The 17849-nt window shown below is 48.1% G+C and overlaps 1 protein-coding gene across 2 annotated transcripts in view; it reads right to left on the bottom strand.

Moving 5' to 3' along the window:
• Positions 1 to 17523, bottom strand: part of TCERG1L (transcription elongation regulator 1 like) — a 72942-nt gene extending 55419 nt beyond the window's left edge. The window contains exons 1-4 of one of the 2 annotated variants that reach the window (XM_065066695.1): positions 17133 to 17523; positions 15576 to 15722; positions 14569 to 14749; positions 3031 to 3210 (exon numbers count right to left, since the gene is read on the bottom strand). In XM_065066695.1, the coding sequence (XP_064922767.1) occupies positions 3031 to 3210; positions 14569 to 14749; positions 15576 to 15722; positions 17133 to 17426 (802 nt within the window). In that variant the 5' untranslated portion in view covers positions 17427 to 17523. The remainder of the gene's footprint in view (positions 1 to 3030; positions 3211 to 14568; positions 14750 to 15575; positions 15723 to 17132) is intronic. The other variant, XM_065066694.1, reaches the window with a different exon arrangement.
• Positions 17524 to 17849: the final 326 nt, after the last annotated feature.

The raw sequence follows: 17849 nt of genomic DNA, 5'->3' as shown, positions 1-17849 counted from the left end.
CTGAAGTTGGAATTAATTTAATCTTCTGTTTCTTAAGTTCATTTCTATTATTTGACCATTGCCTGCAGAAACTTCAGAGAAGAACACAGGAAGTTCATTAATTACCATGTTACTTTATAAATCACACACGGATCAAGAAAAACAAGCTACCCCAGGGTCCCCAGATTACGACCTCTCCACGATGAACTTCTCTTTGAGAACAATAAGTCATCTTCAACAAACGCCGTTGCGCAGATTTTTTTAACCGAGATGCCGGCGGGGTTATGAAGCATGTTCCACACTTGGGATTAGCTGTACATTAGATTACACTTTCTTGATGCTTTCCCAGCCATTAACTTACATGGCAATAGAGACATTTATTTTTGACAGCAGAGCGCTGCCTTTGGCCAACTGACTGTTTTTTCCTGTAAATTCAGTTAGAACCAGCTCCAGCTGTTTTGGCAGCAGAGAGCAGGGGCGGCCCCAACGCACCCCGAGCACACGTGAGGTTGAAAGCTTCTGCACAGCCTTTTTCTCCATTTTCACACCTACCAAAAGCCTGGCTCCTTCGGCACCCCATTTGATGCGGCAGCCCCAGCTGCATCCCAAGCGCACCGGGATGCTCCTCGCCAGCCACCCAGCCCTGCTCCAGCTCCTCAGCAAACCGGTGCTGCCAAAGAGAACTGTCTAAAACCCAACACCTTCGAGTCCTCTTCTCCGCCAGCACAATGAAAAGCAATTTCATAAAAATGTTTTATGTAAGGCTTTGCAAAGGCACTGGCCTTCCCTCCAGAGATGGTGATTAATAGAGAAAAATGGTTAGCTGAATCTCAAGTTTATTGTACACGGACTGGGCACTTGCAGGCTTTCTTTTCTAAAAAGCTACTATATATTCTGTAGGAGAAAACACCCAGAAGTGTGTGGTTTACTGTGAATGATTGATAATACCATGATTGCTCAGGCACTCAAAGCGTGCTATTTGATAGCCTATCATACACTCATTCGAAAGGAAAGCAACAATTATCACGGCCTGACATGTTTATCATTGCGGAGCTGAGCCGGTTATCGAAGCGGTAGAGCTTCCCGGCATTATAATATTCGATCACGTCTAACACGCTTCACGCAGAGCTCACCCCGCAGCTGTAAATCAGAGGTCCTGTGGCAGCTCCTTCCCAGCTCACCCAGCATCTCAGTCTGGGGAAGAGCACATCAGGCATGTAATTCAGCACTGATAAAGAATGAGATTGTTCCCTTTGGGTTCTCCTCTAAGATGCTCACTTACAAACAGGCAAAATGGTTTCTGTGGGTCAAACAATACCCCATGGGAAGCAGCACCAACTTCCTGCCTATCGCAGGCATTAATTCTGCTTTCTGCTCTTATTTCAGTCCCAATCTTTGGCAACAAAGCCTTTGTCAACCTGTACCTTTCTCCCTACAGGTCAGTTTGCTCTTCAGACTCCCCAAACACAAAAGCACCGCTGTACGCCCTTGGCAGGTGCTTATCCGGGAGATTCTAATGACTGCTCAACAGGAACAATAATTACTGAGATGCATTTCTCATTAAAAGATATCATCTGAACACCAAAAATCATAACCGCATACCTTCCGTGGAATTTAATCTGGCTGTATGTTGCCGTGTTACACTTCAGGTACCAAAAAAATGGAAAATGCACCCTAATTTAAATTTTTAACTTAATTGGTATTTAACATTTCTAAATATAGCCTTAAGCACCCAAAGTACAGTTTCAAAAACTACCATAAAGACTTTAAATCAGGCAGAGTTCCACAGCAAGTCACGGATGCCACAGAACTTCCCCAGCTGCCATATTCACAACGTTGATGCACAAAGTGGTGCTCAGAAAATAGTGATCTTTCCAGTAAGCAACCACACCTAAACTTATCAGAAAAAAAACAAACACAAAACCATGGCTACATTTTCCCAGCATATTTTATAAACACCCAAACAATCCACTTCAGTCTTAACCAAATATTATTGTATCTTAAACAAATACCTTTCAGCTGCCAACACTGTAACCTGCGGAGCTGCTGCAAAGACTTGGTGCCACTAAAACCACATTTTCTTTCACCGAGATGACAGAGAATGCAGCTCAGTTCATCTACCACCTGGAAACGTCACAGCAACACAACCATTGCAAATGGACATGGAGTTCCAAACCCACTTTTAACACACAATTTCAGAGATTGTCTCTAAACCGCACCAGAAAAAATAACTTTAATTTCAGATGACAGCAATGCCACCTATATCGGAGAATCACAGAATCCCACAATGTCAGGGATGGGAAGGGCCTGGCAAGCTCATCCAGTGCAATCCCCCCATGGAGCAGGAACACCCAGATGAGGTTACACAGGAAGGTGTCCAGGCGGGTTGGAATGTCTGCAGAGAAGGAGACTCCACAACCCCCCTGGGCAGCCTGGGCCAGGCTCTGACACCCTCACCAGGAACAACTTTCTCCTCAAATTTCAGTGGAACCTCCTGTGTTCCAGTTTGCACCCATTGCCCCTTGTCCTGTCACTGGTTGTCACCAGAAGAGCCTGGCTCCATCCTCCTGACACTCCCCCTTTCCATATTGATCCCCATGAATGAGTCCCCCCTCAGTCTCCTCTTGTCCAGCTCCAGAGCCCCAGCTCCCTCAGCCTTTCCTCACACGGGAGATGCTCCACTCCCTCCAGCATCTTGGTGGCTGCGCTGGACTCTCTCCAGCAGTTCCCTGTCCTGCTGGAACTGAGGGGCCACAACTGGACACAATATTCCAGCTGTGGTCTCCCCAGGGCAGAGCAGAGGGGCAGGAGAACCTCTCTGACCTACTGACCACCCCCTTCTAACCCACCCCAGGTACCATTGGCTTCCTGGCCACAAGGGCCCAGGGCTGGCTCATGGTCACCCTGCTGTCCCCAGGACCCCCGGGTCCCTTTCCCCTACACACTGCTAAATATCCCCTGAATATTCACCGAAACTCATGCGCAGAAGCCTCTCTTCATGGCAAATAAACACCAAAAGCTGCTCACTGGTGTCACCAGGAGTGACCTTACCTGGCAAAGGCGCAGCCAAGAGGGGGATTTTGATGGGGCGGAAGGTGAGGAGGTGGCAGGGCTGGCCGGCCGGGCCCTGCGCGGCCTCGGGCTCCACCGACACCAGCGCCGTGGTGGCCGCGGTGGCCAACGCCAGGGCCTGGCTGCCACCCACCGCTTTGAGGCTGTGCTGGCAACCACCTGCGGAAGGGAGAGACACACAAGAGATTTTATTTTTAATCAGAAACCAAGGGATTTGAGTAAAATGACATTTTTGGCATTCTGAATTCCAGCGCAAGATGGAACACGAGCCTGCAACATTTCCCATGCAGCGTCTCCTTTCCACGTCCCCCTCAGTGAGACGCTAAGTTTTGAGTTTATTACATATTTTCTGAAAGCCTCTTTCCTAATCATTATTTTTAAAAGTCCTAGCTTGTGGTTGGCGCATTTTTAGAGATTAAAACCCCATACATGTGAAAATATCATTATAACCTAGAGGGACAAGGCAGTAGTGAGTCATACAAAAACTGCACAGAGTTATTACATTTAAATGAAAAAAAAAACAACACAATCAAAAAGTCAAATATTTGAACACATTGGTTGCCATGTTCTGCAGCTCCCACAGTTTTATAACGATGCATGGCAGCACTTATTCTGATTTTTCCTAAATATGAGTTGTCTGATTGCAAACCTGAAGGTTTTTGTTACTTGCTATATTAACCATCCCACGTCACTGTCATCTGCCTGGCTGTTGGCCCATATTTTGTACAGAAATACCTGAGTTTTCCAAGTTTTATGTACCAGTATCCTTCATCTTGAAAACTCACCATGCGGGAAACTTCTGATGGTTTTATGTGGGGACTCAGAAGTCCCACAAATCAAGGCTTAAACGCACTTTAGACTGTGCAACATTTACCTTTAAGTCTAACAAGCTTATGGGGAAGACCTTCAGAGCTCAATCTTGGCTAAATACGTTAAATAAACAAGAAGATGAGTAGTAAAAATCTTAAGGAGAAAACCTAATTTGACAAACACCAGCTGTTCCTCCCTCTACACTGAGCTATGCATTCAAAAATTAAGCCATCATTAGCTTATTATGTCATTCAGCAAATGTTTTCAGTTCATGTGGAAATCCTTCAGGCAATAAGAGCCAACTGTAGCTCTGCAAAAAAAAACATTAAAAAAAAAATCACCATTTGATCAGACTCCTCACTTGAGGCTTTCTGTGAGCCTGTAGATATTGTCCCACATCCTGCCCCGTGAGGAACAAAGCGACTTGGCCCTCGACCGGTGCTGGGGAAGTGACCGCTGGGGGGTGATGCACCTACAACTTCTGATTTCAGATGCCAAGTGCCGGTTTGCCCCCAGTTAACACTGGGGAAAGACTGGGTCAGGGGGTTTGGAGAGGACCCGCTTTGGTTGCAGCTAATTTGGGCTCCTGAGGATACCTATTAGACTCACTTTGGCAGCTTTGCTCCTATACTCCTCAAAAACAATTATTTGCCAACAAAATCAGCTCTGTATTGGCAAAACAGAAGTCAAATATTTTCAGTACGCATCACAAAAAAATCTATTATCTATTATTTCTACTATATATACGTCAATGCCAAGAAGAATTCACTGAAAACAGCTGCATATGCACTAATTAAAAGACACACAGGCGAAAAAGCCCACAAATACTACAGTTTTCATCACTGAGCCACAGAGAGATGAAAAACAGACTATTGCACAACAGTCACAATTGAAGTAATAATAAAAAAACCAGTGTCCAACTAATCCAATTGTTCAATGCAAGTTTTTGGTTTATTCCCCTGAGGACTAGCCCAGCCCACTAGGTTAGGTTTAACACCTGGCCTCCGCAAGCCTGCACTCATTCCTAACTCAGGCTGCCTGCAGCTGGGAAAATCCACAAAACATCTTCTGTTACCTTATGAAAACTCATCTTTTCTAGGCAAAAGGACCCTCCTACTGGCTTCTGACAGGGTACACGAGCAGAAAGGTTGTTTACTTCTCGTTTGATTCTTTCATTTTGGAGAAGAAGATGCGATTTCCCTGCAGAGCCCAGGAAGGCAGCCCAATAACAGAAGCCTCGGTTGCTCCGATAGCCCGAGTCTTCCAGATGAGTAACGCTCCTGAAGCAGGGCTTCCTCATTAAAGTTTCATCAAATCCCTTATTAAAGTTTCATCAGCCGGTTGAAAGAGAAGTTTGGGTGATTTCCCCGCCTTTGATGAAGTTCTCTCTCCCTCTCTCCTGCTAAATAATTCTGTACAGAAAGGTCTGCCCCTGTCATGGTTAGTGCTGGAGAGGAGAGCACAGACTGGGGGCTGGGGTTCATCAAGCCGTTTGCACTCAATTGAATAATTATCTCAGCAATTTATCAGCCCCTAATGTAACATACCATTTGCCAAAGCAATAGGAAGGTGACCCAGGCCATGACTTATTAAGAGCTCGGGACCCACATCTGCACTCAGCATACCTGGAGGGTTCTTCTCAGAAACCAACCTGCTTTTGCAGTAAGCATTATTTCTAAATAATAAGTAATGTTTCAAAATGAGTAATATTTCCAGAAACTTCTTGAAAGGGTTTTTTAGAATCATCATTACTCACCCCACATTTACATGAATTTCAAGAGTCAAATGCCTTGAAAATAGTAGTAAAATACTATTATTTATATACCCTTGAGGGGGAAAAAAAATCCTAGCAAAGGCAGATTCCCCATATCTGTTTTTGCCAAGTCACGCCACATCTTGGAGAGTAAGGTAACACTTGTCTGCGGGAACATTAACAACAAACCCCATTGGAGCATCTGTCCCCAGCCTCCCAGCTCCACTCTTCTCAAGCAAACACATGCTGGGGAAACCACCGAGACGTGCGGCACATTTGATGTGAAGCAACTGAAGAACAGGGAGCAGCTGAAGAAGCAACAAGAGATTACTCAGAGATAATTCACGGAGAGTGGGGAAGGCACTGGAACCAGCCAGCAAGCCCAGCAGCAGGGACCAGGCGTGGTCCCCAAACATCTCCCTGCTGCCTTCCATGGGACAGGGGTCCCCGGGCACAGGTGGAGGAGGAGCTGGTCCTGCTGTGCCTTCTGTTCCCGCACAGCGTCGTCCGCACGAGTTTGGGAATTGTACCCGAGTGCCTGTTCTTGATGAGAAGACCCAAAAGCCCCAAACCCCTCAGCTCCAGAACCGCCCTGTGGCTGCTGACACGAACACATTAATCATTGAAACTAGGAGATTTTCCTCCTTAAAAGAAAACACTCAAAAGAACAGAAATTATTTAATCAGACAAAAGTAAAGACTACTAATACTTATGAGCTATGAACACCCACTCCTACCCAAAAGGGTAGTTCAGGACCTTCCTTTTCAGATTAAAAAAAAGTTACTGGTATTGGGAAAACCTATGGTACAGATAACTTAATGAATTTTAAATTGCACTTCATTATTACAGCCCTTCATTCCTTGTCTTCAGTTTTGCCTACAGGAAAACAGCTTTACCAAAGGGTTATGAACACCTTTCCCAGAAGACCCACATTAAAAAAATAACAGAGGAGAAAGATTCAAGCAGGTTAAAGACCTTTTGAACTTTTTGTCTCTCTTGGAGAAAAAAGTATTAATACATATGAGCATAATGTTCCCTTTAACTTTTTTTAATGTTTCAATAAAAGATGGGGTTTTGCTTCTCCTTTCAGCCCAGGAGCTGCTGCAAGTGCCCGTAGGCCCCTGTGAGCTCTTGTGCGTCAGCAAACCCTCCATGGGTGAGGACCAAGGACCCAGCGCAGACACTGACCTGCCTGCCTCTGCTTGTCAGCCCGGAACAGCCAAACGGCACCACTGTAACACAACGGGACTCCCCCTGCATCGCACTGCTCTGTCTCTGTCCAGCTGAGCACCAAGCACACGGAACCACACAGCCCTTGCTTTCTACCCAAGCTTTGCCACCCACACACCTCCTTTTCACGGCCGTTGCCCATGTTAGATTAGGACACCAGAACTCAATGCTACTGGGGTAAAAAGCAAACCAAAACAAAACAAAAAACCCACCATGTACTGAGTAGCTTCCTAAGGGACCTGAAATGTATATTTAAATAAAAAATAATAATAATAATTTGAAGGGTTTCAATTTACACGTGCATGCTCTGAAAGTCATTTAAAATTAAACACCACTAAATAGCAGTTAAATACTTTGACCCCAAAGTTAGCAAGATAGTGATGCTGAGGTCCTGAGCCTCTCCCATAGAAAGATGCGTTCAATGCTCTCTTCTTTTTAAAGCAATATGCAGCTCCTTGTTTTCACTCCTAAGCCAGCTGAAGCCAACAGCCCGGCTGCCTGTGGCCTGCGGGTCTGGGGGTGGCCCTGTGCCCACCCCAGCCTTGGGCACCGCGCTGCTCCGGACCCGGCTCCAGCCAGCAATGCACAGTCCCAGCTGCTATTAAAAATATATATATATATGTATATAAATATATACACACACATATATATATATATATATATAAAATTAAAAGCCCATCATTTGCGAATAAAAAGCCATTTCAGAGATGTTCACTGAATCTCAGCTGATGCCACCCAAATCAGTGACAGGACCGGAGGGTGTGGGGATAACACGGCCGCAGCATGAAGTCACTGAGTTTTGACAAGCTTGTCAACTTGTCCCTTGTCACAGGACAGATGTCCCATCAGCTTTTGTTGCCAGATGGGTCGAGAGCCACCATAGCAGCTCCATCACACCTGCAGCCCCGTATGGACCAGCCCAGCAAGGAGGAACCAGCTGCCATCTAACATGGAACGCTGCTTCAAAGAGGTGTGGAAAAATGCCTCTGAAAGAATGAAAATAAAATAAATTTTTTAAAAAATTGAATTCTTGTTTATTATCCCTTATTCCCTTTCCCTTCATCTGCAGCATCTCATAGAGAAAAAAAAAAAACAAAAAAATTGTTCCAGACGACAGCTCTTTATTAAACTTATTAGACTGTTATCAATATTAAAACTGACAACAACTGTCTTGGTAGAAGGAGAAGAGAAAAGGAAGCAAACCCAGGTGGTTGAAATAGGCAGAATGCACTGTCCTGGGTGCATTCTCCCTCCTTGAAGATGAGCCATGAAAGGGGGAAAAACAAACACGAGGTCAGAAAACGAAAACAAACAAACCAGGCAAGCAAACCATGCAACAGGGCACAAGTGACAATTTACGGAAGAAAAGGAGCCTTTTCTGCTTGCTCTGCCCGTTCCTGCCGGCCGAGGGGAAGCGACCGGCGCTGGTTGCCCTGGCCCAGCTACAGCCGGATGCGGAGAGGAAAACATCTTCTGGGCAGTATTGGAGCCATCAGTTACAAATCCTGGATTCCTGAAAGCCTACATGGTGGACCATTTGCAGAGCTGATAAATATGAGCACCTCCGTGTAAAAAAAGATAGCTAGGGTTAAAAGGCCTGCCCCCACGCAATAATGGCCCCCATGCAATGATGTCCAACCATTGCAATATCTCCCCATGTAATGATGCCCCCTCATGCACCAGGGCTTGGCACCAATCCTGATTCTAGTGGCAGCTTCCAATACCTCTTGGGAGGATCTTTTTCCCAAGCACAACCCCCGCAGACCTGCAGCACAGGCACTTCTAGCACCACTATCGATACTCTCAGGAGGCAAATGGCCGAGAACCTGCTGGTCCTGCTGCCCAAATTGCGCGTGGTCTGAGACGTCAGCTCCCGAGCAGCATTTACCCATCAATAAATGAAGCAATGGATTGACTTAAATAGCAGATTTATCCTAATGCAAAGGAAAACATATCGATATCCCCATCTTCTGTAGCCCAAAGGGAGGAAAAAAAGCTTATTGCCTTTTGCGTTTGTGAACTCCAGCTACTGCACGAGGCTGCCGGGAAGAGCAGCTCTAGCAGCTCGCTTTTTGCTCACATGCAATAAATTACAATACCTGGCTCCTCACAAACAGGAACAGTCTCTGCAAATCACTGAAAGAGCTGAATGTCTTTGTAATGAGGTCTCGGAGCCAGGCAGGACAATATTACAAAGGGGTCAGAACCACAAGCCTTTCCCATAAACACATTACATGTAGTTTTATTTCTATCATTTAAGTGAAAAGAAAAAAAACCCTTAACTTGCCTGGAGCTTTCACTTGATTTGGGTACGTAACACAAAAAGCACTAAAAAGCACTAACTTCACAAGCAAAACAAAACCTCTGTAAATGCTGCGATTAAAGTCAAGCATTCCCAGAGATTCAATAAAGCGTTCATCTCTACAGCGCCCGAATGCTCCACAAATAGAGAGGGTTTCATGGCATTTCAGGGATATTCAGGTTCCTGCAGTGCTGTTCTCGGTTTACAAAGAGGGAGCCCTAGCACATGCACATTAAATATCAAAGAACATGATTTCAGAGACCCAAAAGCTGGCTACTTATCTACACATACGTGCTTCAAACATGAAGTTTGTGTTCAGGAAATACAGAGGGTCCTGTGTCAAGTATTTCAGAACCATCAAAAATATAAGGAAACGGAACCCAAATTTTACAGAAAGCAACCACATTTCTTCATGGATTTGTAATGTCTGCAATTTAAACTGATGTTACCTAGAAAGCTTTATCTGTACATATATCTGCATATGTATATAAATTCTAATACTAATAATTGCTATGAAAAATATTAGATCAGTTCTGTAAAAGTTAGAGGGATGAAAAGAAAGAGAGATCCTAATGGGAAGGATCAACATTTTAATCTCCATAAGCAATCTGATGAAAGAATGTCTATGAACTCTGCATTCTAGTACTTCTGATTTCAACACCAACGGATGAAAGAGCAAAGATTGCTTTGGAGCAGAGAGACAGTGTGGAAACATAGAGGCAGCAACAAAGACTCGACTTCGCAGAAAATATTTCCTATTGAAAAATCATTAAAAAAAAACCAAACAAGAAAGAAAATATCTGATTTAAGAGGACTACTTTCCTTCAAGGAAACCAATAGGGAAAGTCTTCATTCCAGGTTAGACAGCCCCTGTTACACATGAAGATACTCTGAGCATTTTGTTAAAGACAAGACCCATCAGAAGGTTTTCTCCTCCCAGGCTCCCGCTCTGACGGGGCCCCCAAAGGACACCCGAGCACCCCCCGTGTTTGCCATCAAACATTCTGCTGCGTCCACCTCTGCAGCTGTTCCTGGAGACGCCCCCGGCGCCAGGGCCGGCACAACACCCCCAATCAGCAGCATAAGGCAACGGATGCTGAAACGTGCATTAAAAAAAATATAGATGCTCTAATGTTATTTCCCTTTGCTCTGATCAGAAGTGCAGGAGGCAGCACCCAGGCTCCATTTACCCAACACCCCGGCCAAAGCTCCTGTACCATAAACACTCTCTTCTCAAGGTTACACAAGGTTCCAAATTGCTGCTGAGCAGCTGACCACAACCTTCACCCCTACAACATCTGGAGAGCTCTTATTCAACAAGCCAGTGGCAAGATCTACAGCAGCAACTTGCGTTGCCATGCGGCTGCAGCGCTGGTCGTGCCAGGACCTGGGTCTGGCGGGGATGGGAATTCCCTGTCACAGGCTGAGCAGCTCCCGACAGAATTCCTGGGTCTGTATGGAGATGACTTGGCAGTGTTGACTTAACAGCTGGACTTGATGATCTTAAAGGTCTTTTCCAAACAAAAAGATTCAATGATTCCATGATCAGCTCAAAGGACAATACCTTGAAATTAGCTGCAAAGTATTATGGTCTTCAGTAAGGAACCCAGGTAATGACCATTATAGAATCATAGAATCATTGTGGTTGGAAGAGACCCTCAGGATCATGGAGTCCGACTGTTCCCCCACCCCTGGCACTGCCCCATGTCCTGGGAACCTCATGTCCGTCTGTCCAGCCCTCCAAGGGCTGGTGACTCCAGCACTGCCCTGGGCAGCCTGTTCCAATGCCCCACAGCCCTTTGGGGAAGAAATTGTTCCCAGACCCAACCTCAACCTCCCCTGGCGCAACTTGAGGCCGTTTCCTCTGCTCCTGGAGCTTGTTCCTGGGGAGCAGAGCCCAACCCCCCCTGGCTCCAAGCTCCTTTCAGGCAGTTCAGAGATCAGAAGGTCTCCCCTCAGCTCCTGTTCTCCAGCTGAATCCCCCAGGTCCCTCAGCCGCTCCTCAGAACACAATCTGTTACTGGTCCTACTGGCATGCCCACAAATTGTTGGGTTTAGCATCGCACTGGGGTTTCTGGAGAGCCAGCAAGGTGTCAGTCCCTGCAAACGCTGAGCCTGGGAGATACGGGACTGTGCACAGTTACAGAAGACACCAACTCACCGACCTCTCATTTCACTGTCAACCTCAGCAAGCAGAAGGCAAACAGGCATTTCAAGGGCTATAAGCTGAAAGCCACCATCTCCACCTAACAAAACCACTGCATTGTTGAGCTCGCTGGGGACGCTTCCCGGCCACCCCACGCGGGCTCTGCTCAGCGTTCTCCAGCGCGGCTCCCGAAGCCCCTCTGGGGAGCTCTGCTTCTGAAGAGATGACAACACGCTTCCGTCTGTATCTTCTGCTCCCCCCTCGCAGGGGTCTGCATGAAAGGCTCGTTCTCCAAGGTTTCCTGGGAAAACCTTCTTGAACACACCAATAAGAACACCCACCTTGCAAGGAACCACTGTGAGCAATGCCCTGGGGAGCCAGGAATGCCAAACTGCAAGAATGTACCCTCAAATGGTTAAAAAAAGCATCAATAATAGTAAAAATCACTGAATATCATGTACCAGAGGGCTACAGCTTTCATCTAAACAGGTGCCACCAAGGGGTCCTGACGGTGCCCTGTGCCCCACGTGGAGCAGCCACCAACCACATGTACAGGACACGATGCACAGAACACGATGTGCAGAACGCACAGGTGCCACACGGGCACATCTCTCCTGGGACCAAACCACCCCCGACTTCATCCGCACGCACAGAGCACAGCGCAGGAGACAAAAACATCAATCCTTGCTCTGCAAAAATATCTAGGCACTGCTTCCTCACACAAAAACGCAGTATCCAGCAGACATAAAACAAGCTATCATTCCTAGGTGGGGAAATAAAATGTCACTATTCGCTTTAGATACACAAAATGGTAAGCACATAAATTCATGTTTTGCAATATGCGCGAGAATAATAGCTGCTTCCCTTTCTTACAGAAAATAACACCTTCTAGTAGTAGGGGCTCGCAGCTGTTAAATTATGTGCAGTACCATTTGCCAAACTACAATGCCTCATTCCTTTATCTTTGTAACATTGCTGATACATTGAGAAAACAATTATATCATTACCGATAACTGTGGAAGGCAAACCTGCCCTAAGACAGGCTTTCCAAATGAATACAGCTGCATAGCCTGCAAAAAGCTTATTAACTTCTCAGTTTAAACCACTTAACTAAGCAATTTGCTCTCAGTATTTTTATTACTCTTCATATTAAGTATAAAGATTATATAGGAAATACTTCAAGTACTACCATAACACACTTCCCAGAAACAACTTCTGCTGATGGGCACAGACATTGCCATCCTGCGGTAACGCCAGCACCACGCACGTGGCTCTGTAAGGCGCCAGGGTTCACTGGGTCTGCACCAACCATGTCCATCGGAAGGAAGATTTAAAGAGGGATGGGAAGATTTAGAGAGGTGGTCGAGGGTCTCCGTGCTCCTCCCTGCACCTTTCCCACCCAAACAGGAGCTCAGGGGGCTCTGGAGAGGCGGCAGCCAACTCTGAGCATGCTGCTGGAGGAAGAGTTGGATCCACCTAAGACCTCTGAAAACAGGCTTGAGTGTGCAAATATTGTCCTGGGGGTAGAAAATCTTCTTCACTCTGTGCTACTTACAGCCCACAAACGTGGCGTCAGATTGGGAATGCCCAGGCACTCTTCCCTAACCCACTGCCAGGTACACGCTTGCTTTATGTCTGAAATACTGTGTGGAATAAAACATGTTTAAAACAAACCAAAATATTATAAACATACATAAACAAACAATGGGTTGTTTCTCCCCTACACAGAACACCTCCCTCAGCATCACGCCTGACCTTAAAACCAGGCTTTGAGCAGTGGCTGCTGCCGGGAGCACAGCTGGGTGGTCCCCACGGCATCCCTGGAGGATGCAGCAGCAGAATGGTCCCCACAGCATCCCCGGAGGATGCAGCAGCTGTGTGGTCCCCACAGCATCCCCAGAGGATGCAGCAGCTGTGTGGTCCCAACAGCATCCCCAGAGGATGCAGCAGCTGTGTGGTCCCCACAGCATCCCCAGAGGATGCAGCAGCTGTGTGGTCCCCACAGCATCCCCAGAGGATGCAGCAGCTGTGTGGTCCCCACAGCATCCCCAGAGGATGCAGCAGCTGTGTGGTCCCCACAGCATCCCCAGAGGATGCAGCAGCTGTGTGGTCCCCACAGCATCCCCAGAGGATGCAGCAGCTGTGTGGTCCCCACAGCATCCCCAGAGGATGCAGCAGCTGTGTGGTCCCCATGGCATCCCTGGAGGATGCAGCAGCATGATGGGGCTTTGCCCATGGCAGCCATGTCTCCCAGCGCTGCTGAGCGGCTCATCAGTCCAGCATCAGGCATCTCTGGCAGGAGAAGGCAGCTTGCTGCAAGGGGTTGCTACAACATCAAACTATGGAACCAATTTGAGTGGTTCAGCACCTTTCAGTGCAGAAAAATATTCACTGCTAATTAATCCGCCTGGCAAATAGACCCCACCAGTAAGGATCTCTTCCAGCACACGCTCACTCAATCTCTGCATTACTGGCAAAATACAAGAAATCTTCCCCCGTGCTATACAGCTGCAAAATAAGAACTTTACAGGGCAAAAACCAAGGCAAGAAGGGCACTACTTTCAATTTAAGAATGGAAGAAACAATGACAGCAAGCCATTAAGAATATTTTAATTCTGAATGTAAGAATATATGTTAGGGGTTTAAACATCAGCAGCGTTTTACCTCTTAACCTATTCTACAAGACAACAGCTATTTCATATGACTATTTTAGCACCAAAAGAGAGAGAGACAGCTTCACTGCAATGTATTCCTGTTCTCTTCCAAGTGCAAAGCTCAGCTCTCCTGTTAGCAGCTGGGACATATGTGGGTTACACAGATTAACAGAATTTATTTCACAAATATTGCTGTGCATAACCGAGTCTTAATGAGATGATGGGTAAATTACTCTTCCCCACTGATAGCTGTCTACACAGACCACACCAAGTTCTTCAAATTAGCAGCCAGTAAGAGAATTATACATTAACTAAGTTGGCAATTTCCTGTTTGAAAAGAAACCAAGTATGTTGGGACTGGCTGGCCTCTTCACTCCAGAAGTCAACCACCAGCTTTGGAATAATCAGTTACAATCTTCTATAGCTACACATGGTCTTTTCTTTCTTTAAAAGTAATTTAGAGGATAAAACACACTTTGCCATCAAGGCTCAGATCAAGCAAGAGATTTTGAGCTGAATGGAATGAAATACTCACTTTACAGAATGGCTGATGCATCTCTGGGAGATGCATTTAAAAAGAAAATAAGAAAGGGAAGTACTTCATGATTTCTGCCCTACTGACCTGGTACGAGCTGAGGTGCCAGCACCATGGTGGGAAGGGGCCTGGAGGCAGCAGCTGGCCTGGCTATGGCCATGGCCACTTGATTTGTCAGCAACAGAGGCTTCTCATTGCCCTGGAAGAGTCTGGAGTCCTCAGGATGTACCCACGCTGAATCCAGAGCAAATGTGTTATTCAAGTAAATCTGTCCAAAATGAATTTTAAAAAAATAATGTAAAGGTTTGAGATACAAAATTCGGAAATAAAAGTGACAAGAAAGTATCTGTAACTCAGTGTTATTATAATACAGACAGTGTCTCCATTCAGGGACAAATTAGCAAAAATAAATTGATCTCTGCTCCATAAATGTTGCAGGCTGAGTTTAGCTGACCGTTTAAAAATTAACCAGCTTTTAACACAACTAATGAGCTGATGCAGTATCACAACAATAAAAGAAGAGTTGAAAGCAACTGTGTCCCAGCCACAGCTACTCTGGAGCAACCCACCTGCAGTGAGAGACTGCGCTGCCCCTGGAACGGGACAGACGGGGCCGGGGGGGACACGGGATAAAGCCACAAAGCCTCACTTTAATTACTCAGGTGGGTAAATGTACAGATATGGGGGACTGTGGGCAGGATGAGGACGCAGGACCGTGAGTGACAGCCTGGCATCAGTACCTGGCCGTGCTCACGGTGATGCCCTGTGGGGGAAGTGCCAGGAAGAAAGGGAAAATGAAACACTCTCATGACCGCATCCCATAGTAACATTAAAACATTCTATTCAATGTAATAGAGATTAATATTAAAGCTATTTTAGTCTTTTTATTATAAAACTTCAGAAAAGTGACGATGTATCACTGCGGATAGGAGCAGCCTCCTCCGTTAACCACCCCTAAACATTTCTCCTCCGCTGGGTTTTGCCTGACAAACTCCCGACCTCTCACTCGCCTTCGCTATTCACAAAGCCCAGAACACCCCTCAGCCTGTACACTTCAGCCTTGAAAATACTTCAGCCCCCGAGATCAGACTTACTTTGCAGCTCGGTAGCCTTTTATCCATCCAGTTTTTCCCAGCATGAGGCAGAACCGCAGATGTGTACACAGGTGGAAAAACAGGAACAAACTCCACGCTCGAAGAAGGTGAAAATCCTATGACTGGAGAATGAGCTCCAAATATCCACTTAGGGGAAAAACACAGGAAGGAAAGTTAACCAAATGATTTTACTCAGAGTAAATCAATGCTTTCCACGATTTTCTAGTTGCATAGCAGTACAGAAAATTTCAAACATGTCTCTTCAGCCCAACAACCATTTGCGCTTCTTTAGGCACTATACGGTGAGTGACACATGGCACTGGCATTATAAACTGCTTTAGAAAGCCAGGAATCAGTAGCCTGGCAGTAAAGCAGGACTTGGCTAATGACTGCAAGCCACCAGGGAAGCTTCATTTTTCCTGTGCTCAAACAGAAACTCACATATAAAACAAAAACATCACTAGAAAGTGGTTTTAAAATTCGTCTGGAGGCAAATGAGAACAAAAGGAAGTGTCGGAGACATGTTTTCTCTTAAATTCGTCTGGCAAATGGGTTCCCACAGTAAAACCATCTCTGCAGTTTATTTAAGTGGTGTCACACTGGGGAATCATTGATGTTAGCGTTTCATCAGACCCAGCACTACCTATTTTCTCCCTCCCGCTCACTCTGCTCCCAAACCACAAGAGACGCTCGTGCCCGAAAAGGCTGGAAATCTTCACATGAAATCCAGTGGATACCACAGCGCCCAAATCTGGTTTGTTTTTACTTCTTTCTTGTAAAAAATGAAAAGACCAGGCAAACCTACACATCTAGCTTCCGATATCTCCATCTGTAACAGGATAAACACTCCAGCTGAAATGCTTCACTATTTCAAGCAGTCTTACGACAGCAATTAATAATTGAAATATTCATCAGGGGAAGCACTGACGAGACAGATTGGTTCAACTGACATGACTCAAAACTTTAGTCTTTATGAATATTCAAAAAAACAAAACACTTGACATTACATATGACTATACAAGCATTGCTGAAGCGATTTTTTGTTTCCTTTCTGGTCTGTATTTGCGGAAAACGCACCCTGCAACCGGCGGTTACCGGATGATGGAGACGAGACGGCCCGGAGGGACCCGCGGACCCTCTCCCAGCCCTTTTCTTGCGCGATAAAACCCCAACGCAGGTTTCCATCCGCCCCCGCCGGCGGCTGCCCGGCACAGCGGCGGGAGCGCGGCCCCGCAGCGGACAGAGATCCCCCCCGGGGCGGCGGGCAGAGATTCCCCCCCCGGGGCGGCGGGCAGAGATCCCCCCCCGGGGCGGCGGGCAAGAGACCCCCGCCGCTCCGTCGGCGCCCCCGCCGCTCCGTGGGCGCCGGTCCCGCCGCTGCCCCCCTCCCCAGCGCTCCCACCCCCACGGGCGAGCGGCTGCCGGCGCCGCGGCGGCCGGAGGCTCCTTCCCCGGGACTCCGGACAGCGGCGACGGGAAACTTCTGCCCCCGCGGCGGACCCCGCCGAGCCCCCCCAACCCGGCCCGAGCTTCTCCCCGAGTCCGGGCGGCCCGTACCTGCCCGTGGAGGAGCGCGGCCCCGTGCTGGTCAGCGGCGAGCAGCGGCAGGAGCGGCTCGCAGGGGACGCGCCAGCCCGGCCCGGCCCGCAGCAGCGCGGCGGGCGGGGGGGGTGCGGGCGGCGGCGCCGGCAGCAGCAGCGGGGGCGGCGGGGGAGCCCCGGCGGCGCCGGCGACCCTGACGAGCCCCGCGGCGGCCGGGACCACCCAGGCCCAGGGGGTGGCCGGGGGCTCGGCGGTGGGAGGGGGCCAGAGCAGGGGCGGCGGCCGCTTGGCTGCGGGAGCCGGCAGCATCCTACATGGCACGGGGCGCGGCGGAGCCGGGCCGGGCAGCCCCCGCTCCGCACCGGCACCGCCGCCGAGTGAAACTCCGGCTGGCGACGGCGCTTCGCTCTGGCTCCGCCCGGCGGGGGGGGGGCGCGGGGCGGGGGCCGCGCTGGGGCCGCCCCGGGAGGGGGGGGCAGCCGGTAGCCGGGCTGGCCAGCCCCCGGAGTCAGCCCCCCCCCGCCTGGGGAGCGCCCCTTCGCTATGGGGAAAAAGAGGCTTTTGAGCATCACATCGCATTAGGGTTTTTGACCGGCGTCTCGGGTCTCCCTGCGCTCCCGCGGGGGTGTCGGGGCAGGAGCGGCGGGGTGGGAGGAGCCGGGGGCATCGGGCGGGCTGGGCACGGCGCCTCCGTCCCCTCCCCCGGTACGGCCCGAACGAGAGAGCTGCTCC

This window comes from Columba livia, chromosome 6 (genome assembly GCF_036013475.1).
Source record: "Columba livia isolate bColLiv1 breed racing homer chromosome 6, bColLiv1.pat.W.v2, whole genome shotgun sequence".
In the NCBI taxonomy this organism is placed as follows: domain Eukaryota; kingdom Metazoa; phylum Chordata; class Aves; order Columbiformes; family Columbidae; genus Columba; species Columba livia.
The sequence above is the reverse complement of the archived record's forward strand: the minus strand, read 5'-3'. Positions and strand labels throughout refer to the sequence as shown.